This window comes from Pseudopipra pipra, chromosome 3, assembly GCF_036250125.1.
Source record: "Pseudopipra pipra isolate bDixPip1 chromosome 3, bDixPip1.hap1, whole genome shotgun sequence".
Classification (NCBI taxonomy): Eukaryota; Metazoa; Chordata; class Aves; order Passeriformes; family Pipridae; genus Pseudopipra; species Pseudopipra pipra.
The window spans coordinates 8,241,119-8,265,870 of record NC_087551.1 but is presented as its reverse complement, the minus strand read 5'-3'; the positions used below and the strand labels follow the sequence as shown (position 1 = coordinate 8,265,870).

The following is a 24,752-nucleotide window of genomic DNA, read 5'->3' as shown; positions in this document are numbered from 1 at the left end:
AGCACCTCCTTCCTCAAGCGAGGAGCCCAGAACTGGACACAGTACTCGAGGTGTGGCCTCCCCAGTGCCGAGTACAGGGGAAGAATCACTTCCCTGGTCCCGCTGGCCACTCTACTTCTGATATAGGCCTTTTCTGATATATTGGCCTTTTTGGTCTCCTGGGCAAAAGCTGCATCATGTTCAGCTGCTGTCAACCCTCTGGGCCACTTTCCAGCCACCCTTGCCCGAGCCTGTAGCACTGTAGGTGGACGTTGTGGGCTAAAGTGTTGGCCTTGTTGAACTTCACGCCATTGGCCTCAGTCCATCGATCCACCCTGGCCAGACCTCTCAGCAGAGCCTTCCTGTCCTCCAGCAGATCCACAGTCCCACCCAACCGGGTGTCCTCCGCGAATCTGCTAATGGCAAAATGGCAAAATTTGCCAATGGCAAAACTCGGGGCACCTCAGGACAAGCCGACGGCCGAGGCCCACTGGAGGGCACGCTCTACCCCTAATGCCGCGGCGGACTGAGCTTTTATTTCCCTGGACTATGGGAGAGAACGACGTACCCCCATCCCCGGGAGGGGAGACCCGCGCACGTCTCACGGCGGGCGGGGGGGCGGGGCCGCAGTTCTCCTCCGCGTCCGGCTCCCCTCCCCTCCGCCGCGCGGAGCCAATGGGCGCTCGAGGCGGCGCGGCGGCGGCCAATCAGCGGCGGCGGCGGGGCTGCCCGGGAAAATGGCGGCGGTGCCGGCGGCGGCAGTGGCGGGAGGGACGCGGCGGCGCCGCCGCAGCGAGCGCCATGCCCGGTAGCCGGCGCAGGGGGCTCTGCCTCAGGCCCGCCGCCGCCCTGAGGAGGCGCAGCGGCGGCGGTGAGGAGCAGCTCAGCCGGCGGCGGGCGGAGGAGGAGGAGGAAGAGGCGGCGGAGGGCGGCGCGGGCCGAGGCCTTCCCGCGGCGGAGGCGGCGTGCGCGCCCCGCGCTGCAGGTACGGCGGGAGCGGCCCCCGCGGGCCCCGGCGCTGCCCGCCGGCCCTGGGGGCGCGGCCGAGCCGTGAGGAGGGGCCGGCGCGGTGTGAAACCCCCGTTCCTCCCCCGCCCCTGTGCCCTGGGAAGGGGCTGTTCTTGTCCAGAGCGGTGTGCCCTGGGGCCAAGAAGGCCATTGGTGCCCTGGGGTGCACTGGGAAGAGCGCTATCAGCGGGTCGAGGGGGATGATCCTGCACCTTTATTCAGCCCTGGTGAGGCACATCTGGAGTACTGTGTCCGGTTCTGGGCTCCTCAGGACAAGAGAGATGTGTAGCTCCTGGAGCAGGTCCAGCAGAAGGGGCACCAAGTTGGTCAAAGGTCTGGAGCATCTCTCTCATGAGGGAGTTGGGCCTGTTCAGCGTCGAGACCACTGAAAAGGGATCTCATTAATGTGTATAAATATCTAAAGCAGGGGTGTCAAGAGGATGGTCCAGGCTCTGCTTGGTGGTCACAAGCAATAGGACAAGAGGCAACAGGGAGAAACTGATGAACAGGAAGTTCCACCTGAATATGAAGAAAAACTTCACTGTGCAGATGACTGAGCACTGGACAGGTTTCCCAGAGAGGTTGTGGAGTCTCCCACACTAGAGATGCTCCAGAACCATCTGGATGCAATCCTGTGCAGTGTGCTCTGGGATGGCCCTGCTTGAGCAGAGAGGTTGGATCAGATGACGTACTGTGGTCCTTCCAGCCTGTCCCATTCTATGATTCTGTGATTCCCATGACACTGAGACACTAAGAAGTAACTGAGGCTGTTGATCCACTCTAGGAGAGGATAAAACCTGGCCACACTGGGCACTTCAGTGCAAAACATCTCCTAAGACACTTCTTGCATAGCAATTGCATCTTTTAAATTATTGCTGTACGCTTTCACATCTGTAACACCATTTCTAAAGGGCAGGGGTGACCAGCTGAGCTTCACATAGTGTGTTCAGTTCACTTACTGATCAGAGGCAGGTGCAAGCAGGTTTTGAATAGCTATATTGCTGCTTCTAACAGTCCAAGCTGGAAAGGCCCAAGGGAGGAAGTATAGACGAAGGTAGGTTATGACCCAGAGCAGTCTGGAGGCCCATTAAAGTTGTAGCTCAAATCAGTCTGGGTGAAAGATCCAAAGCAAGCAAGAATATAAAATATTTTCTCATGTAGGTTTACATAGTTCTTTCTCTTAATGTAAGCTGAATATTCTCTCAAGTAGAAGGATTGACAGTTCCCATCCTTACCATCAGATGCTGAGTGTGTAGCTGTCAGGATCATGTTATATCTGTGATGATGTAACTGGCAAAGCTAAGAGTCTTATTCTGCATTAAATGTCTACTTGTGAACAATATTCCTTTGTTGTGAGTAAATAGTGCTGATGAGTGTAAACTTTATTTTTTTCTTGAATTTCCTAAAAGATCTTCTTATGCCTTGACCTGTTCTATGTTCTAAGTGATTTGGGCCTTTTATTTGTTGTTTTTTGACAAGTATCCTCTTTCTGTTTACACAGAGTCATGTTTACATAAAACTCCAAAGAGGTCCTTGAGTAGGAAATCCCGAATACCTACTTTCAGCTCTCCTGTTAATGACACTGATACACAGCAAGAAATATTTTGGGATTCTCATTCACCAATTGCACCCAGACTAGGTAAGATCAAAATCCAGGCGTCAGGACACCTGTTTGGGGCATGCAGTGTGAGTGTACTAAAAGTTACCAAAGATTTCTTGGAAAAAGGCCCCTTTCTCTTATAATGACTAAGTTGTTTGGTTTTATTTTTATTAAAAACCCATAAATTCTTCAATATAGTACTGAATCAAGCTCTGATTTTAACACATAGATTTGAATGGAGATGTGCTGCACTTCATAAATTGAATTGGTTTGCAATTTTTGAGAAGTTTGTTTGCTTGTTTGTTTGTTTTCATAGGCAGTGGAAAAAGCAAACAGTCCACCAGTGGGTGCGCAGTAGAAATTTCGGAAATTGTTAATCGTATTGCTCCTCAGGTAATTGTTACTTTCTTAACCAATTCTCTGCATATGCAGTAATCAAACAGAACAGTGCTTCAGCCTAAGCCTCAGTTTTAGCTACAGTAGTTTCATGGTAAGAGTTGGGTGTGTAGAAAATTAGTAGCGTGTTCATAAAACTGGATTGAATTAGAATTGTAAGTGTAGCATTGACTGGTTGCTCTGTGAGTCACAGATACTGTAAAAAAAGATGCATTAAGAAAGTGGACTTGCAGCAGCTCTATTTTAGAAAGGTTTACTGTCAGAAAGCAAGTTATTACCCCTGGTTTTAGGGATACTGTTTTGTTTATTTATCCTTAATCACTCATCTGTTCAAAGGTAAGAGTTTTTCACACACTGGATTTACTTGACAGTTGTTTTTAAGCATTTTGAATGGTCCTGATTGACTGCTGAAGTACAAAAACAGGATTGGGATGAGAGAGATACTCTACAATAATATAAACAGAGTAACCTTGCTTTGATACTCTAAATAATTTGCCTTTTTACGCTAGGATCCCTGCCCTTTCCCTCTTGCCCTGAACCTGATGTCCACAGCCTAGAAAGTGAAAATAAAAGTGTTTTCTTATTGTTGCATTTTAAGTGCAAGAAGAGAACATGTAATTCCTAAAATGGATGTGTAGTATTTAGCTTGCAAAACATGCCTGCTTATTTGACAGGCCTATTTAAATTGTATTCACTGTTTGGCATATTTGTGAGAAATTATACTTAAAAATTGGAAAACCATTGGTAAGGGATACCACTGTCTTCCCTGTAAATGGTTACAGCCCTGCCATAAATGTAAATAATATCAGGGTTTACAACTATCTGTTGCTCATGTTCTGTTTTTCTTAAATAAAAATAAATTTTAAAAGTTAATTTTACAAAGAATAAGAAAACCTACCCCAAACTACCCTAGTAGTTAGTAAAGTTCAAATTTATTTTTCTGGCTTGCATGCAGTAATTTCCCACATCCTATTGCTCTGATGCTGTAGACAATTTACCAGTGCACTATTATATCTCTTAGACTTCAGAATTTAAATTCGAGCCTGAACTTTGAAGTTCCAAAACAACTTTGTTTAGTTTCTAAACGTCACTTACTTCAGTTTGAAGGCTTTTTGTGTAAATGAGTTGTAATGGAAGAAGTCATAATTTTTTTTCTGGTAGCATACAGAATGTGATTTCTTTTAAATTCTCTAATCTGTTAATGCTGCTTTAAGTGCATAAAGTCAGTGCCTCTCAGGCAGCTCCTTAGTTTTATATACTGGAGTACACAGCTTGTAACGTGAATATTGCAGAATATGTGTGAGCCTGATGTAAATAGAGTATTAGATTTGAGCACCAAAGTAAAATTCATTTATTTTAATTGAAGTTCCTGTTTTAAAACAATATAATTGAAGTTTAATCTCAATTTTAAGTTGTATTGCTTTAGCTCGTATCTGAGGCTTTCAACAGGTTTCATATGTTTACTTGGTTTAGCAACTTTAACTCACGCAAGGTGTGTGTCTAGTCCAATCTTCATCTGACATCACATTTCTAAGCATTATAAATCTAATCATTCAGGATGAAAAATCAGCCTGTAATGAAGGCTCCATTTTAGGAACATGGATTGGTGAGGATGCTATTCCCTACACACCTGGAGTAGTAAAAGTGCGATCTAGGACAAAGTTAAGTTGTACAAGGTGAGTTACAGTTTTTTCTTGCCCATCATAGCTGAGTTTTCATGAAAAAAGATTTGTGGTCTTTTATATATAGTGAGCCATGTAATTGTACATTAGCATATAGAATGCTTTGGGCTTGTTATCTCTTCTTAATGGGGTATTTCTATCAAAATGATTGCATGTTGACTGCACATTGTGAGATTCGGTCATCTTCTCTGTAGTTGTTAAACTAGAGATTGAACAGCTCACATGGTCATGTTATTGAGCTTAGCTAAACTCTCTCAGTAGCTCTGACTTTCTATTTTGTATTTTTTTTTTTTTTTTTATCCAGGGATCTTAAGATAACAATTCCCGAAGAGGAACTCATGAAATTGGCTAAGGAATTTGATAGAAACCTAGTAGAGCTAGATGCTGTTCAGGAACAGGAGAAGCTTGGTCATAACTTCATCCAGAGCACCTCAGAGCCTTTGAATAATTCTAAAGATGAAGTAAACATGAAGAACGAGATACCACTCCTTGGTGAAGGTTCTGAAACAGATACTGCTCTGTCCCTGAAACCAGTTGGACAGAGCACTGGCATTCCTGCTGCAGGGCCCTGTCAGTCCAGCAGTCAAAAGTCTGTAGACCTTGAGTCTGAAATAGCCCTTCATGCTCTTTTTGACTGTTCTACCCAGAAGTGTAGTGGGCAGCTGAGCCAAGGACTGTCAGATATTTCTTTAAATAACAGTTTTCATAAAAACAAAAGTACCTTGGAGGAGGAGCAGCTTCCTGAGGAAACTGAAGATATGCAATGTGGTAATTCAGAGGCACAAGAAAAAGATGCAGTGGGGAGTGTGAACCAGACGGTACCAAAACCTGATATGACAAAAAAAAATCCTCCTTTGAAGACACAACTGGTGGCCTCCACTAAGCTGGCTGGAGTAGTTAATGATGACTTTGATGACTGGGATACAGATTTTTTGGCCGATGACTCTTTTATGATGCAAATAACCCAAAATCCTGAATTGATAAGTACTGAAGAACCACCACCAATTCCTGCAAATCCACCTGGCTATGGTTTCAGTGATGCTAGCAGAACAAAGCAAAGAAGTAGTGGCAATTTGGTAACTTGTTTGGGGAGTGTAAACAAATCTAACAGTTTGCAGTATTCACCTTTGAAACATTCTACTAAAAACATACAAAATGTTGTAAAATCTCTGTCTTTACAAAAGCCATGTAAGACAGAAAACTCAGAGACCACAGCCTTGCATGGCAAATGTGATGTTAAGCCAGATAAAATAAATTCCATTTGGAAAAGTGCTCAAAACAGTGATTTGAACTGTATTTCTGTTCCAGTGCAATCTGAAGTGAAGAATGGAAATGAAACTACTCAGCTTAAAAGTGACCCTCTTTTTCCTTCAAGATCTAATCCTCATAGACAATGGACAGAAAAACCTGGAAATACCACCCATGCTATTTCCTGTCAATCATCCAGTGTTTCCACCAATATGAAACCTAATGATCTAACTAAAGTGTTTGAAATACCAAAGAAATGTCCTGTGCCATTTCACGAATGGAATGAACCAAAATTCTCTGATGAGGTATTAGATATGTTTTGTGGATCCGATAGTCTTTGGGATGCTAACTTTGAGGATGATGAATTGTTGTATCAGGTGTGTGATGATATAGAAAAGCAGACTCAGAGCCAAGATGCTAAACAAGGAAATGAAAGAACTAAAACTATGCAAGGAGCAAGTAGTAATTCCAGATCAAATGTTGATAAGAGCTTCCTAGCCTCTAAACAAGGACATTGTCTCTTGGCACAAAAAACAAATGCAAAACAGGAGGCTCTCTCTCTGAATGATTCCTGTAGGAATTCATCAAAGGTTATACATGGGCTGGCCACAACAGGTCATGCAGTGAACTGTAAGAGCATCTCAAGTCCTCGAACTGTGATCTCAGATCTTTCTACAGAGGGCAAATACACACTGACAAAAAACTGTCATCAGGATGCTTCTGAAGATACTACAAAGACTGTTTTGGGGAAATGGTACAGGTCAAATTCTGTGCCAGCAGGAGACGCTGCTTCTGAAGTAAGTCCTGTTGATGCAGTAAACATTTTTAGCAACAAAACATTAGACAGCCCAGATCTCTTGTATAATACAGGAAAGATACCAAGTAGCACTTCTAGTAACAAAACATCACTGGTACCTTCAAAGTTTAAGTTTCGAAAGATTAACAATTCTAAGGGTGATCTTCATGTAGGGTGTGAAAATTCAGGGAATCATTCTGGCATTGGAATTACTCTGCAGGGTTTGGAAGGAACCAACAATCAGGTGAACATGACTTTGCACAGCAAGCTTGACAATAAGAAATCACCTTTCAAGAGGCACTTTTCAGCGTCTTTTGCACAGTCTTCATCAGGTATTTTGTCTTTATTGTATCACTCTCAGACTGTTACTGTTTGTTTCCTTACTGTAGTCAGAATGTCAGAGAGATTTGTACTTTATTGCAACTTACAACAGGCTTCAATATTCATCCATTCTTGTAGGTGTTAGCAAATGTTCTAGTGAGAATTTGGAGGTTATTTTCTCCAAAATAAAATTGTCCTGACCCATATCTTGAATCCCTGCCCGTTTTCATTCCACTTCCCTAAGTACTTCAGACCCTCTCTCCACAGACAGTCAGAATCACTAGGCTCAAGTGCAGCCTGATGCAGTACTAAGCCTACTGTGTTCTTAAATTGTTATTTAAAAATACTGTTATTTTGATACATAGTAAAACCCCAGTTAATGGTGGGGCAGGGAGAGAAGGCACCAGGTGATATGAAATGCCAGGTTTTTTATATTATTGTACGCCTGGAATTTGGAACCTCAAATCACTTGGTGCTTTTCGAACCTCAGCCTATGTCGTCGTTTGCTCTCTGGCTGAAATTGCCCGTGAAAATATTCTTGTCTTATCAGTCTAAACACTAACATTTCCTTTTCATCCAGAGGGGAGATCAGGCACTTCTTCATCATCAAGTGACAGTCAGGAATATTCCATGGGCTTACTTGCTAGGGAAATGTAGAACTGATCGAGTTCCGGTCAGTCTTGTTTTCACTTGCTCTCACAGCTTGGCAAAGTTTTAATCAGTATTAATTTTGATAAAACACACCTTTTAGAGTGTCCTATATCAACCCCCATTTTCAGGAAACACTTTTACAAAAACAACAAAACAATTCCTGTAAACTATCAGCCAGTTTTATCAAAGAATCAGTATTTTATTTGTGTTTTTTTCCCCAGCAAAGAGGCAGATAAATGGAAAGTAGCAATTTTGAATTTTAATGGGAAGGGGAGGAGGGAGATAACTAGTTATTCTGTGGAGTGTTCTAGAGAATAAAGGAATAAAAATAATAGCATAGATTTTCTTTACAGATAAACAACAACTGTCCTCATCTTGAATTTTGAGTGAGTTTTTTGTAACAAAAAGATGGCATGATCCTTTCAAAAACTGATGTTTAATTTTTCGCAGACACCTTTTTTGTGAGAAACAAAGAGACCCTTTGTTTTATTTATATGGTTTGAACACTTATTAAAAATACATTAATTGGAAATTGGTGAATAAAAATGGTAAAATTATTGATATATGCAGGGAGGGTTCCTGTTGGTTCCAGTGAGGTCAGGTTTTTATAGCATGGGAATTTATAGTTCTGTAACACAACATATAGAATGCTATGCTCAGCTATCATGTTCTTGTCTCTTTTGCCAATTTTTATTGCTACTTTTGACCTTTTTTCAACCTTCCTTGTTTTATTTGTGTGACACCTGTACTGTATCTGACCCCTGTGTCTCTACCATCTCCATGCCCATATCTCTGCCTAACTCACTAAATTGTAGAGCCCTTTTCACTCTGATAGCCTTAATTTTCTTAACCCATCACCATCTCCTATGTTGACTCCTGATGTCATAAGGTTCACTTGAAGGGCAGCCAAGTAAAATTTCCTTGAAGCAAATGTCTGCATCCCAGTGTTTTCATTGGGAGGTAGTAATCAGTAGCACTACAAAGGTCATGCATTTTATTCCCCTTCCTGCCTGGGGGACAGGATAGATGAGCCATTTTTAACGTGGGTGCCCAGAATGTCAGAATAGTGTGCTCCTGCCATAGATCTTCAAACACTGAAAATAGATAAGTTAAAATACATATTGAACAAACCTGAAGGCTCCTAATACATGTTTTTTATTTACAGTGTCTGTGGTGGAACAGAAAAGTAGAAAATGCTCTCAAGAAGAGATTGAAAGAAAAAAACAAGAAGCTCTTGCACGAAGAAAATCCAGAACACAGGCATTCTTTAAAGATGCTTGAATTTGGAGTTTATTTTTTCTGTGGAGTAAGTTTGTGGGAGGGAAATACTGTAATGCTGGAAGACACTTTTAAAACTCCATTCACATCTATTGATGGCAAGTTTTTTTCTGTTTCTCAATGTAAAAAAATCTGGACCTGAACCATAACTAATACTCTGGTGGTATTTAGTCTTAATTAAAAACTATAAGTTGTGAATGTGTAGTCCCAAACTACCTTCAGCAAGATGAAGATTATGTTGAGTTCATGTACTGTTACATGTTGAAATTGCATAGTCTGAAAATCATGAGAGCATTGGTATACACACATAATGAAGGTGTCAAAAACAGACTATATTTTGGCTGTGTTATTGCAAGTATTCTAATCTTTAAGAAGACCCTCAAGTACACACAGACTAGGAAATAAAAAGTGAAGTTTGCTCTCAGGTAGAAGACAATTTTTAAGTTTTGGTTGAAATAAAGTACAGTCTAGGAAACATCCAACAATTGGAAAACTAATGGAAATGAACAGGCTTTGGAAAGCTCAGTTTATCTCTGTTACCTGAGGTAAGAAATGTACACAGAGAAGGAAAAATTTAATATAAAAGTTTCATAAGGTGAAAAAGCATCCTGCAAAGGACATGTTGTATTTTTTTAAGTTCCTTTCATGAAGAGTTGGAAATACCCTGGCAAAATTGGAACACCCTTTTCTAAACACACATCACCAAGCTAATTAAAAAGGGTAGCCTGTGTCATTTTACCAAACCATGAGCAATATGTAATAAATCAGGTGAGATCTCAACAACTATGCATCGGTTTAGCCTTATGGGTTGTACATATTTTCAGACTAAAGGCTGTTGAAACATAAAAATGCAATGTCATGTCAGCTTAACAGGGGCTGATAGAATTTTTGATGTGATAGATGGGTGTAGAGATCAAACTGCAAAAACTGCCTCTGGGTAAGCTGCAAGATATTTTTCAACTGAGAAATGCTTATATGTAAACATGTGACACTATGAAAAGTGACTGTAATTTTTCTTTGTAAATAAATAACTATAAAATGTACCAAAGGTTGGAGGAAGCTTTTGGTTTCTGTAGTATGTGCCATTTTTGTAACTCTTGAAAATGTAAGTATTGTATATTTGTAAGTCATCATTAAACTTTTTTTTTTACATTTTTCTAATCTGTTCTGGAAAATACTATACTATACTGGTAAAAGGGAGTGAAATGGGAATGCCATATGAACTTTACCTGAATGTCCTCATTTAGTAATTTCCTTAATTATTCCATGCCCCAATTTTCTACTTACACTGGTGACAAAGTGCTTCCTTTAATTTATTTAAATTAAAACTCCTTTCTGGAGGAACTAGTTCAACACACAACTGTCTAGTGTGCAGTCCATATGACAAATAAATGTAAACCCCAAATAGTGGCCATTGCAAAAATTTTATCCTGAAGATGTAGTTTGCTCTGCGTAATTGAGGGATATGCTTGTCTTTGTGGTGCTCTAGGAGAATCTGAACTATCAGGTAACTTGCCAGATGCACTATTAGCCAAGGAAATGGCAGTAAGAAGAGGCTTCTACTATCAGTATTAAATATGAGAGTTATAAAACTGTCTTTTAAGGTACTGATGCACAAGAATGTCAAATGTTATTGAGAAAGATAAAAATGAGGCTTTTGCTAGGACAGTGTTCAGCTTAGCAACCCTTCCCTCCCCAGGATATTTCTCTAGAAATAATTCTGTAAAGAAATCAGGGTAATTTTTCTTTTCAAGGGTAATTTGGTTAATTATACTTATGACTGGAGAAGATGAGCTAAGTAGAAAGGAAGGAACTGTTGTAGGTGTTGGAGAGTCTTTTTTTAGCAAGAGAGTTCAATGTATAACAAGGGGAATGATCTTTCCATAAGGGGTATGGAAAGGACCCTTTGCAAATTTTCCAACTGGAGAAAGACACAAACTCCATTTTAACCAATTACTGTCACTTCTTACTAACCCACATACTTCCTCTGTGCTGCTTAACCATATTTAAAGAATCTCTTAGCGGATCAGTGTGAAACACATCAGTTTTGTCAGTGAGGCAAATGCATCCGTTGCCCGCCCTTATTAATCTAATCATGGCAGAGGAACTTTGTTTTTTATTTTACTTTTTATAAGTACCTATTTTTAACATAGGTATTAAACTTCAAAGGCCTGTAATTTGGTTTTTATTAAACGTTACTTTCCAAATAGAAATCACAAGTTCTTGGGAGCATGGTGTCTTACCTCATGGTGAGACAAACCACCGAGATATTTTTGATCACAGCCTGACTATTCCCAAATGCCCTAGCATACCATCTCTCAGTTAACAAACTGAATAGAATCACTTCTTTTTGTGACTTGACTTGCTCCCTCCCCTCACCGCTGAGAAAGGAAGTTGAACAGCAGCTTCACCACCCTACAGATTTTACAGGTTATGCTCAGCAGCCCTCGTGCTTCCTGGTGAGTTCCTGATGACCCACTGATAATGCCTCAATCATGCAGTCTTTTGTCTGACTGCTTGCAGTAGACAACAGATCTTCATTAGGAAAGAATCTACATAATTTTAATTAATTAATACACGTGTACGCTTAAGAAGTTTAGTATTTCAATAGCTGACATTTCACTATGAAGCCACATCTTCCTCCAGGCAAAAAAGACCTGTCCAAATAGTAACAACAATCTTAAATACACTCTAAATTAAATTATGGCTGTCATGTTTCATTATAAATTAATTTATGACTGTTTGCTTAAGCACTCATCTTCTTTTCATTCAGAGCATAGCAGTTTTTTACGTGAGCAATCAGTGAGCTTAAGTTTAAATGTAAATGGAATTCCTGTATGTCCTCATACCTGAGTAAAGTATAATTTTTATTCCACAGATATTGATGGATTTCACAAGTGATGTTGCTCACTAAAATCCAAGTAATACCTTTCCCAAGTAAACCCTGTGGTGGATTTTTTTTCTTATAGGAAAGGCAGATAAGATCAGGATCTGTTCATCTTTATTCTTCTTATCTGTATCTAAAATTCTGTGTTGTGGAATATAAACACACATTCACACCCTTCCTGTTCATGCTGGTGAGGGATCACCTTTAAAGCATTTGAGAAATTTAGTAATACTGGGGGTTTATTGTGTTAGTTGTATCAGATTTTCAGAGAGGCCAGCACCCAGCAGCTCTTCAAATTTTGGCCTATAAGGCACAATTAATCTTGGGGCTGCAGTTCAGGAATAGCAATGTAATCTTATACTATGTGTACCACTTATTACATCTAGACCTTTATACCCAGAGGAATAACATAGATGAATTCATTGATTTTATCTTTTTAAGCCTAAAAAGAGCTACAATTTTTCAGGAAAGAATAGCTGGAAGCAACAGATAGTGACCTAAATAGTAGAATTCCAAAGATAAAATAGGAGAAAATGAACACAAATGCTTCATTGTTTGAGAGCTGTATTGTCTGCAGCACACTCCAGTGAATCCAGTGTTTGTGGAAGAGGCCAAGACAGATATAATCTGTGGAGCTAAAAATGACAGCCTGAGTAAGTAGCCATCAGAGATGAAGCCAGGGAAGACTCTGGCAATTGTGCTGTAAATCATAACTGCAATATTTGTTCACAGCTCCGGTTTCTGCACGTACTGGTGGTTCTGTCAGAATAGTCAGAAAAAGTCCTGCCTCATAAAACACTTAAGGATATCTAATGCACTGTTCTTATGGAACTAAATATAAATTTCAGTGACTGTTTTCTGGGTATAATGTCAGAATGGAGCTGGTAAACCATTAAGGGCCTGATCCTGCTCCTGCAGCAATTTCCTTAAAGCACTGGAGGTAATGGGGTCACTCAGGTAATTAAAGAATCAAGCCCATGCATTTCATTATTGCAAGTAGTTCTTGCCTTTAGCACATACATCTAGTAAAACAGCATAGCATTTATCAGAAAATGTTGTTGTTTATGCACATTTGCAAAGTTTTTTGGGGATAAAGGTTGCATTTACACATACCTTTTAAAGGCCACAGTTAACAGCTTTGACCTCAAACAATGTAGTTAACAGAGGTGAGGACTATAGGATTTATAGATTTCCTTTTCAATGAAGGTCGTCTGCTCTTTGCAGCTTGTCCTCACTGAAGGAAAAACCTGATTCAGGTTTTAACCCTGGAAAATTAGGATCCATACAGACATGGGAATGAAGCTTTGCATGCCACACTCTTCATGAACAGAAGATGTCCAAATAAAATACTGTATTCCAACTGAGATTGCAAGTTAGGTCTGGGGTATTATTCAATTTTTTGGCTGAGCAGGGTGGGATTTCTTACATTCCTAAAGCTGAGGGTGTGTTGGGCATGTTTTGCAGAATCATGGCTGTAGGGTCAAGTGTCTGAGGATATTTAAGCACCTGAGGAAGTTACTCATGGAGAGTCACATTGGTGATTCAGAGTAGTGTGATGAAGAGTTTGATTAACAGTTGGTTTTAAATATACCATTGGATACTTAGCTGCACCTTTGAGTGATAGAGACCTGCAGAAAGCTGAATATACATGAATATAATGAGAGATTAAAAAAATATGTTCTCCAAGGCTTGCATAACAGTTTGGAAACAGTAGATGAAGTGTCAACACTTCCTTTTCCAATAATGACTTGAAAGGGACCTTTTTTTAAAAAAAAAAAATTTAGCTCTCATGTTCTGCAGCAAAAGCCTGAAATATGCTTAGAAATATCACAAATCTGATTCCTGTCTTCTTGGTTGCTTCTTAAAGGCTATGCTGTACTTGGATAGGGTCAGATGTTTCTGTGAACTGTAATGCTTTAAATGAAGACAACATTAACCCCAAACCCCATTTATTTATTGAACTTGGATAGGTGTTAGTAATGAATAAATGACTCTGAATTTTTTACAATTACAATTATTATTTTACAATTTTTACTGTGTTTTCTATCTCACTGAAATTTCAGCGTGCTGACTGATACTTGTGACTTCAATGTACACCACTCAGCACGAGTGAGAGTCAAACCAGCAAAGACCTCATTTTCCAAAGTACAATGCCAAAAGATCTCAAAAGATTTTCTCCTTTGTGAGGCCAGATTGTCAACCAAGAGTAAGAGGGGGGAAAAAAAGCTGTGGTTGTTCATGGGCTGGGAGTGAAATCTCACAGACACATTTTCTGTACCATTTTCCTCTGGGTCACAAGGGCTGACCTAGGCTCTTCACAGAAACCTGCTATCCAAATTTTATAATGGACTTCTTTGAAACTCCCCAGGGCTCTTGTCTTCTCCATCACTTGGTAACTAATTCCTCAATGTCTAATATGGTCGTTAAGTGTGCTCTGTACATCTAACTAGGAATCTTTTCCTATTAAGGCTTCCACAACAACAGACTTCTGCTCCTTTTTGGGAGATCGGAGCTATCTACTGTTTAAAACTTACATTTGTTTTTAGTTAGATTTGTAACTCAAATATTTTCTAATGCATAAGTCATCCAACCCTGACGTTTCAGGATCCCAAGTATGATGCGCTAAAACTGTACGATCTGTAATCTCTAGATGTGGAGGAGAGGAATATTTGGACTGTGTCTAAAGGATGTGTGTGGAGTGAGTGAAAACAGCAAGTTCATGTTATACAGAAATCTACGGATATGAAATTTTTTAAGAGTTCCCCATCACCGATGAAAAATTTGTAGAGATATATAACACATTAAAAAGAGTCTGACCAAGTGACAGTTCTTTAATAGATAACCAGAGAGATATGAAGAAAACTTGGAGGCCGGCCTGTGGAAAGAGTTATGGAGGTGAATGGAAAGAAATTTGAAGATGGTTTAAGATAATGTCAATCGGTGTAGACCAGATAAAGACAGACCCTTTTTCATTTTCTTAAAAAGTTTGAAGCACCAAAAAATCTACATAAAACACCTGTTAGTTATAAAACTGTCAAACAAGCATACATTTGGGAAATGAAGGGATTCAAGCATTCATGCAAGGGAGAGAGAGATTCTTGGAAGACATGTCAGATATATTTGTCATCTCAGCAATTTGCCTGTCTGTGTTCCAGAAAAAACACAAGTAGTTTTGTGAGCACTGAAAGTAATCAAGCCTGATTTCCTACAGACTAATTAATGGGGTTACTAAAAGACGCAAGTTGGAATTGAAGCTTTTTTTGGTTCAGTCCAGAATCCAGTATGGATTCTCCAGTAAGAGTGATTGTAGAACTCCACCTGAGTTCTTCAGCAGATACAAGGATTTTTTGAGGCTTCCTCCTCCATCATCACATTAAATTTCATCAAACTTCTGAAAAATACCATTATTTTTTAGACTCCCTGAGGACCTGACCCTTTTCTCACCCAGTCTACTCAGTGAAATTTCTCCATCCTTTTTATTTGATGGTAGTGTTGTGCCCGTGATGGCTTGAGCACATATGATGAATGATCACTTCCACCCTCCAAACCTGTCTAATTTTTGTTATTCACAGGAAGCCTTTCAATTAATTAGTAATTAATTTGATGTTATTTCTGATTTAGAAATGAGATAAGATGGGGGAGGGCCTGGGACTTTCATTCCTTTCATTCTCATCTGGAGAAGTCCTATGTGGGACCCTGAGCTTTTCTCCATGCTGTTTTCAGTCTTACTGCTGATAGAAGCCACTGCCAGGCTGCTTGGTCATAAGAGCTGAAACTGCCAATCCTGCCCTGTTTTATATATGGTTACATATTTTAATTAATTTTCTATACAAGAATATTTATCAGCTAAAATCAAGAAGTAAATCTATTTTAAAATGAAGGTAGCTCCAATATTTACTGCAACTTGATGACAACTTTAGACAAGAATTTAATTACACCAAGTCAGCACACCATATATATTGTAGGGATGTACCATGGGACTTATTTTAAAGTGTAATTTAGAGTATACGTTTTAGATTGCTCCTCAATATGAACTTAAATCAAAATATTTCCACTGATGGAGCACATTCTTCAAAACTGATTACAAGAGTAGCCACAGTACTAATGGAGGCTTACTGTAATTTTATGTGTTATGGTATAAATGACTTGCAAGAACACTCTTGGGAAGTTGTACTGTAATTTAATATCTTTAAAGCTAAAAAATGCCAGGGAAATATTTTTTCAAGGGGACCTAATTTTTCCCCTTAGTGTTACCTAGAAATACATCTTTCTGTAGGACAGTTTTGTATCCCTTGCAATTCATGTACCACGTCCAGAAAACACATTGAAATGTCATGCTGTGCTTTGCAGAACCAGCTTCCCCTGAGGAGTGAACAACTGATGAAGACTCATAAGGCTGAGCTTTTCCTTGCTCCTGCTCACTGTTGGCTTTGTGCATGCTGATCTCGGGGAGGTTTACAGAGGCCAGTAATGGTTTCCTTGCTCACCGTTACCCTATTTTTTTGCTGGTAGCACTCACGGTGTTGAGGGGAGAGGAATGTGTTCTGAAATGTCTGTATTGCTGTGAAAATACCACACAAGCTTTGCAGCACAGCTGCATCCCACCACAGGGAAATGTGAATTACCTCTGTGAGCACACAGAAAGTAGCTGTGTTTAAGAGTCTAGCCAGACAACTGAATTCTTATTTACACTGACCCTCTTTTACTGCAATGAGTAAGAACTGTTGCTCGGTGTCAGTACCTCAGGCCTTGCCTACTTCGGGCTGCTGTTCAACTGGTTGGCAATAAAAGAATGGATGACACCGCTCCCTGGCTAAACAGTTTCTAGAAGGAAAAGTAGGAAAGTCAGCACAACACTGGGGTAGATGAGGATCCAGGTTTGCTCTGGGCTGTAACTGCTTAAAAATGCAGACATGAATGAAATGGGGTATGAACACAAAGGGTTTTTTTTACTACCTAACTATCCTGTGTGGCAACTTTTTAGTGGACATTATTTGTAGGTCTTCATTTATGTAAAAATAACTATATTTCAGATTGCTGTGGCACCATTCTATTGTAAGGTTATGCCAAGCATATGCTCAAGGATGCTCCTGCTTTAGAGACAAGCAGGCTAACTGCTATCTCCTAACTGCTCCAAAGTCATCTAAAGCAAGATTTACACTCACACAGTGCTGTAACAGCTCCAAAGGAACTCTAACTAGCCATGAGTAAATAGGGTCCATAACCAAAAATGCTGAGCAGCACCTCAGGTAGTGTAAATTGTCACAGCTCCTCTGTGGAGCGGGGGACACTTTACACAACCGGAGGATTTGTTCCTCTGAATGTGCAGAAAGTCAGTCTCCAATAAGTAAAAATGTCCTTGCACAGCAGGAACGTGCAAACTTTCTTTTGAGCTCTATGAGAAACTTGTGATTTCTCACTCCAGCCCTACAGGTGTGCTTCACATTTTATTGGTTAAAATAGGTGTTTGCAATGGTCCCATAGGTGACAGAGAGATGCCTTTTTAAGTTCCTTTCTAAGGTGTATTCCGAATGCCTGGAAAAATTTACTTGGAGCTGGATAACCCACACAGCACTGGGTAACTGGGTAACACAGATTTCCAGTGTCTTCAGATAAAAGTGTACTACACAGCCATCCACTGCTGCACTGGAGGGGTTGTGAGGCTTCATTAGCCCTGATTGGCACAGAGGCCAGGAATTTGCAGGAATTAACTTGTGCTGAAACCAAATCATACGAATATATCTAAAATCAATTTTGTGATTGAGAGGGCAGGACTATGCCCTGGCTGGCACACACAGACAGGTGTGGGAGAGGAGAAGACAGGATTTTGTTCCACAGAGCCCCCGTGGAGGGACAGTGGTCACCTTCAGATTTCTTAGTCTGTGGAGAACTCTGAGTCAGATGTCAAAGCTGGCTCAGAACTGCAGTGTTTCCAAAGGAAAACCTTTCCTAACACACTCTGTAAGAAAAATGGATCAGGACAATACATGGATTGCAAGACAAGAAAGTCACAATATGGAGGTCATGCAGTGACTCCAAGCATTGAAATTAATCTGATTTCCTGTACTAGAGGAATTTTGATTGCAGAGAGGTTGTGGCATGTGAATACAGGAAAGCAGGTTGGAGATTGAAATCTGGACTCTCCCATTAATTTTTGTGTAGCTCACTGCTTAAAACCTTCAAATCTAGACCTTGTCCAAACTGTATTGTGGTCCTGACACAAAAAGAGAGTCATTTGCAGAACACTGAATATATTGGTCTGACCTGAAGTTCATAAGGTCAAGGGCAACCCTGTACGAAAATGACTCACTTGTCTGCAGCACATCTGGACTCTTGAGTCAAGGCCTGTACAGCCTCTAGATCATGACACTAAAGAATGAGACATTTTGCAGCACTGTGTGGCATCATATACTCTCCCTGTATCAGAGGGAACATTTCTGATATCTCACTTAATGGTCCACACACAGCAGTATTTTGTTATTTCTGTCATAGGGAGTTCAGTTGTCCCACTCCTCCAGCACTCCTTTTAGGTTGGCTGGGGGACCTATGCAGAATAAAATGAAAACCAACTCAAAAAAATCAGCCTGCTCTGTAAAACTGAGATAACCTCATTCTGACTCCTACATAGTCTTAGTCATAAAAACTCACCCGGTAAAACTTGGAAGTTCTGTGTAACAATGCTTTCCAAGTCACAGCAAGCAATGGTGTGTACCAAGAACTCCAGTCCTAACTTTTAAAGGAAATCTTTCAAAACAGTAGTCAGTGTGCTTCAGTGCAAGATAACAGCAGTTGCACAATTTGCAGCTTTCAGCTTTGCTCTAGGTTTCAAGATATGCACCATTTTCTATTTTTTTTTTTTTTTTTTGCTACATGACAAATGTATTTATTTGATTTCTCAATATAGTGATTATTCTACATTCTTAACAGCATCTTGTAGCACATTGAGCACCATCCATGTATTTCAAAAATGAGTACCAGTCAGTGCTCTCTGCCAGCTCCACAGGTTTCAGGTAACTTGGGGGATGTTAGCTGACTTCACTGGGGCTGTGCCTGAGCACGAGGGAAGAGATTACATTAGTGGGGCTCTGGCCACTATCACAGTTTTTGTCTTCCAGTGCATTAAAGCCTCTGCTTGACTGAAAGGGACAGTTCAAAGTTTAGAGATGAGGTTTAACGAAATATTTCAGGAAGCAAAAATAAAAATTGCTCATGGATGACAAGAAAAAAAAAAAAAGCTTCCTCGTCTGTGGAGCAGCACAGCAGAAAGTGCAGACAGAGGAAAAAGGGGACAGAGGAAACCTGTAAAAGAGAAGAATGGGAGAAGCAGTCGGCTAAATGGAATGGAAGATAAATGGCAGCAGAACCTCAAGCAATAGATTTCACAGGTTTTTTTAATGGCTTGCATTTCTTATAGCAGACAGTAGAAAATCAAGAAAGGTGCTGGCTGGTGGAGACAAGGCAGTATTGGCAAGCAGTATTTTAGATGGAAGGGAGGAAGTCAGGAGATCTTGCTGACATCATCCATCAAGAACAGAGATGCTCATAATATTTTTAGCTTGTGTTGATGAAAAAAAATCATGATTGCCACCATGATAGGGAAGACAATCAATGGCAGAAGGGGAAGCAAGATGAGAGAAAAGATGGTCTATGAGACAATCCGGGATACAGAAAGTGTAACAGAGCTAATAGAGGAGATGAGGATCTGAAAATCAGGAGGAAGTGGTAAATAACTAACCTTAGGAGGCCAAGCTATTATAGAAGTGACAGCTGGATGTACAGAAGCTGATGATTATGAAAGTCTACATGAGCAGAGGAGAATGAGTGGCAGAGAAAGGCAAGTGCATCAAGGATTTTGATATGGATACCTCTGTGAGGCAATGGGGAGACCAAGTGGCAAAGGGAGACACAATAAAATAAAGGAGCTGTCAGTGAGGGTGCGTATCCAGAGCAAATTAGAAATGAGAGAGAATTACAGAAGCCAAGGGTTGGGAGGGAGAGAGAAACCAGTAAAGAAAAGGACAAAGCCAAGTACAGGATGAAGCCAAGTACAGGAGCTGGAGAAGCCTAGCTTCTCTTACCAGAGACTGAGAAGCTGCTTAGAACTGGGAAAAAAGAGCAGCTTCTGAGGAAGTGGAGACAGACCTGAGGAAATCAGTGGGTTGTTAAAAACATAGACCGAATTAAAGGAATTTCATTTTTTTCAAGAGCCAGAGTATGCTTGACAGTAGAGGGTCTAGAAAAGCAGAGAGTCGTTAAAAATACACAAGAATGGAAGAAGAATCAAGAGGTAACAAAAGACAGTGAGCTTGCACTGGGCCTGGAAAGACACTGTGATCAAGTAGAGAAGGAATGGAACTGAGGTTTGTGGAGGACAGTGAGAGAGGAAGCTGAAGGTCTTACCTTATTCACTCTCCCCTTTAAAAAGAGGATTAGATCCTCTTAGGTCCTGGCAGAGACAGCATGAAGGGTATCAGAAATCCACATTTTATTAATCATGAGCAGCCACAGAGGGTTTGAAGCTCCCAGCCCAATATGAACATCTGTATGAGAGGCAGTTCGGCCTCTGGAAGAAGTCCTGACCCAATTAAAGTCAATGACAAAACTCCTGTTGCCTTCAACAGACCAAAATTTCACCTTGTGTCTGTGGCCATTCTACTGAGACTTCCAACACGAACACCAATTAGTGCCAGTTTCAAAGGTGACATTTGTGACACGGACATGCACTCCACTGGGAGATGAGCTAAGATTATCAAAATGAGTTTGCACAGGCCAGTAAAGGTAAGTGTGACATTCCCTAACAATTGACTGAAGCAAATAGATGAACACATATAGAAAAATCTGAGATTTTTAATACTTCCAAAGCACGTTAAAAATGGTACTGTGATTGATTTAAAGAAAAAAAAATAAATAAAAGTAATTAGTAACTCAGCCTGTGTGTGGCAGGTCTAAACGAATAAATTAATAAGTTAAAAGACTTGCATAAAATAATGTTTAATTAAAAAAAAAGAAAAGGGAGGGGGAACCACTTAAAAGAGTAAATTGTCTTATATTTTATATTGAATTAATACGGAAAAAAATGACCTGAGGATAGTAGATTACTGCTGAGAGGCTTTCAAACGCTAAACTTACATGACAGCCACTATTAGCACATTCAGATTAATAGTTCAACAGTAATTGGAATATTAAAGAGAACGTGACATTTTGATTTCAAAAAATGTGCATTTGAGTATTTTATTTAATACTGGGTTGATCAGAGATGAATGCAGGAGGGATACCACAGTACTCAAAACAGTTACTTTTTTTAATGTGCATGTTGATCTTCTACATGTCTTTACCAAAACCCGTGCAGTCACTGTGTGGTTTAATACACAATATCAGCTCTATCTCCTGGTAGCAGTGAGCCCTTCCCACTCTATAAGGCTTTGCAACACACTGATTTTAAAAGTAACTCTGGTGAATCAGACCTGTGGCTTCCAATACTGTTTTCTCATTTGTGAGTGTAAATCTGGGCTAATCCAGTGCAGATAGACTCACTGTTCTGGTTTGCCCATTTTATATGGATCAGAATCTCCCCTAATGTGTCTGATTACAATTCTCCGCTCTGCTCTATTGTTTTCATACAAACATTTTAACCCACTCTGTTTATACCAGTATAATAATGGTTTCAAGGAGCAAGGGAAAACCACAATATCATACAAACTACAGTAATATATGCTGGGTACCAGATAACCCACATTTCAGTGCCTAAGAGATTCCTGCTTCAGGGCAAATCTGTATCTCCTTCTAAGCCAGGTTCTGAATAAATATATGATATCAGGAATAAATACATAAATATAATAAATGTATGATATCAGGAAGTCACCACATTGCTTATCAAATGTTCATGCCCAGACACAGACATGGCCTCTGAGCAGCTGATGGTACACTCAGAGGAGACCAAGGCTGGCATGGTAGAAGGGTTGCAAATCCAGCCTGAAAATGCACTGGCAAGTCTGCATGTGAAAGCTTGCACATCACCTGCTCACATTGTACCTAGCCCTAGGAAATGCACTAAATCTTGTCAGGTTATACATGCCAAATTCGTCAACAGCTTTGAAAGAGGGAAAGAAAGACATAGATCAGTTTTTAACTGTTCCCATTATGTATGATAAAAGAAAAACTAAAGCAAATAACACAGCGTAAACTCACTGCTCTCCTGCCACTGTGTGGAACAAGACCCGCTCAACACCTCAGTACTTTAACGTGTGAGACTGTTAGATGAGCAATCCCAACTGAAACAAAATGAGCAATCTCCACTGAAACAAAATGAGCAATCAGGCTTTCTCAACCTGCATCACGCTGCCAGATTGGCTCTGCTTTTGCTCAGCATGCAGCTCTCCCCTGAGAGTGGTCTTGTGCAAAGATCACAGGTAGAACACAACTGCCTGGGTTGAAAGAGGAAGGGCACGACCCCAACATGCTGAAGGTGAGCTACCCTGGTGCCTGAAGTCAGGTTCCGAATGACCAGCTCAACGGTGGAGGGAGAAAGCTGAGAAAATTAGTAGTTTTTCATCCTGAAGCTGTGGACTAGACAGGTTTTTCTTACAGAGACACCGACTTGCCCATTCCAGGGGAGAGGTGGGGGTGGGGGTGTGTGCTCTGTGTGTATGTGTCGAGTGAGGAGGAGACAGGTTTAATTAATCTTAAATGCCTTTGCAATTCAAAAATTGTAGCCCTGGATCAGTTCCTGTACTAACATGATTAGCAAATATTGACTTTTGAGTACAATAATAATGTGTCATCTGAAACCCTTGATAAGTAACTTAAGTACTTCCTTAGCTTGCATCTTATTAAATTAGATGAGGTATGGTAGAGACACATTACACAAAGCCATCAAAATGAGAAAATCAGACCTAAAGATTTTAGCATTGATTAAGGAAAGTCAAAAGTTGGAATAAAGATGAAACTCTGTGGCCCATATTCTGATCTCCATCTGCTGCTGTGAGTATGGATTGCCTCACGTTAGGATTTATGCTGATGCTAGTGAGGTATTCAAAATTTGTTTCAGTATTTACTAATATGGATGTGTTTTCTTTGGAGTCCTTTAGCATGGGGTGAAGTCATTTTTTTTCCATTTTTGCAATACCATAATTGTCATAGTTATAACAGGGGTAAACATTTGCTCTTTGTGACTTTTTGGCATGCAATCCATCACTTGATTATGTATGATGACCATATAATGTCAGTTTTACGGGAGGTTAACTGGCATAGGTTTTGAGCTTTTGAAGTTAATGCAAGGGAGAAAAAGGAAGGAGTCACACTTGTGTGCCTGTGAATATAGCACGTACAACATACTCAAATCTGCTCATAAGGTTTAGTTTAAAAATGTGTACAGCAGCTCAACCAAGAAGGGAGTTAAAAGATGTGATACTCCTCAGATGCAACCTGACAAATCTTACTTTATTGATTAGTTTTCAAAGGCAGTGCAGTGAGAGCACTACACTTACAATAGACTTTGGAATGAGTGGGGGGGGGGCAGAAAAAAGCTCCAAATGTCATCAAAGCAAATGGTCTGTGAATGTTGCTTCAAAGCTAGTCATTAGTTGCCAGGGTATTTTGCCACAAAGCTTGTAAAGAGGTTTTCCTGGAGGGGAAGGTATGACAAAATGCACTTCTTGGCAAGATGACTTCTGCCTAAATAGCAGGACACATTAATTCTTGCTTGATACATAAAATTAATTAGAGGATTAACATCCTTTATGAAATTTTGCCAGAGATTTTTTCCTTTTTACCAGGAATAGACCCCAGACCTTTTCTGTACTCTAATGAAATTGCAAATTGACTTGTGTTCAAATGATGCTTGACTAAAATGAATAATTAAAAATGTATTGCTAACAATGAGATGGGTCAGCTGATCTTTTCAAGGATTAATTAGTTTCGAGAACCATCTTTCTTATGTAACACAGCAAAGGCTAATGCCAGCCCTCCTTTTATTCATGCAGTAGTTCCTCTTGAAGTCAATGGACCCATTCTACTCCCAATTATCCGAGGTTTTATTCCAGATTCAATCTGTTTAGAGTGGGTTTTCCTCTACAGCAATTGAGAGGTGCTATGCCTGAAGGAATTGAGCTGTTATTCTATCTACAATTCAATAATACCAATTCCTCTCTTTATTAGTATCTGACTCGATGATCTTTGTGGGTCCCTTCCAACTCAGAATATTCTGTGAAACTCTGTGAAACTCTGTGATCCAAACCCAAGCTGAACTGGTGGGAGTCTCCTGTTTGCCTACATTAGGCTTTGCCTTGTGATGAACAGGGAAACATCAGTGTAAGAACTTTGTGACTGCGAAAGGAATTGGGACTAAATTTTCCGTAGGTCAACAGGAGGATAAATGAAAAAAAGCTAAGACTAAAGGAAATAAGGAAGCCCATGTGTGATTGGGTGCATGCTTGTCCATAAAACATGTTGGGATCTGCTACTCTCCAACATGAAGAAGTAGGTTCAGGAACTAAGAAAAATGACTCAACATAAATTTTTTCAGAAGCAGGTCAGGAATTTAATTCTCTGATTTTTTCAGATGTTTAGAATATTTAATTTTTAAAAGCACCTATGCACAGTTACTTAGTTTCCATTTTTACATTAGCGTTGAAAAATCCCACTGAATGCCTATCTGCTTCTCCACACCTCTTAGTAAATTGGCTACAGGTCCCCATTTGCAACAGTAACTTGCATACTGTGGCATTTAACTTTGGCTGAATGCCACACAAAGCAAGATTTGGGGGTTAAGAGCAAAAAACTGAAAAAACTGCCCTACTGCTTCAATTCCATCCCTATTTGTACTTGAGTTGGTTCATTTAGGGCTGATGTGGGTATTTCTGCAGGGTGCTGCCCTATGCCATGTAGAAATTTTCTCAGGTACTTTGA

The 24,752-nt window shown here is 40.1% G+C and overlaps 1 protein-coding gene across 3 annotated transcripts; it reads left to right on the top strand.

Annotated features, from left to right (window-relative positions):
• The first annotated feature begins 639 nt into the window (after window positions 1-639).
• On the top strand, window positions 640-10,109 carry ETAA1 (ETAA1 activator of ATR kinase). 3 transcript variants are annotated; one of them, XM_064647614.1, is made up of 7 exons: window positions 640-964; window positions 2,489-2,626; window positions 2,904-2,980; window positions 4,541-4,659; window positions 4,970-6,710; window positions 6,930-7,041; window positions 8,847-9,095. In XM_064647614.1, the coding sequence occupies exons 1-7, from the start codon at window positions 655-657 to the stop codon at window positions 8,960-8,962; spliced, it is 2,613 nt and encodes an 870-aa protein (XP_064503684.1). In that variant the 5' UTR covers window positions 640-654; the 3' UTR covers window positions 8,963-9,095. The 3 variants fall into 3 exon arrangements, with proteins under 3 accessions (XP_064503684.1, XP_064503683.1, XP_064503682.1); XM_064647613.1 differs by lacking the exon at window positions 6,930-7,041 and having other exon boundaries at window positions 8,847-10,109; XM_064647612.1 differs by having other exon boundaries at window positions 4,970-7,041.
• The last annotated feature ends 14,643 nt before the right edge of the window (window positions 10,110-24,752 follow it).

Excerpts from the sequence above, each read along its gene's own strand:
- ETAA1 (XM_064647612.1), top strand. The coding sequence starts at position 655 with ATGGGCGCTCGAGGCGGCGCGGCGGCGGCCAATCAGCGGCGGCGGCGG. Across the intron at positions 2,981-4,540 it reads TTAATCGTATTGCTCCTCAG|GATGAAAAATCAGCCTGTAA; the intron begins GTAATTGTTACT and ends CTAATCATTCAG. Across the intron at positions 4,660-4,969 it reads ACAAAGTTAAGTTGTACAAG|GGATCTTAAGATAACAATTC; the intron begins GTGAGTTACAGT and ends TTTTTTATCCAG.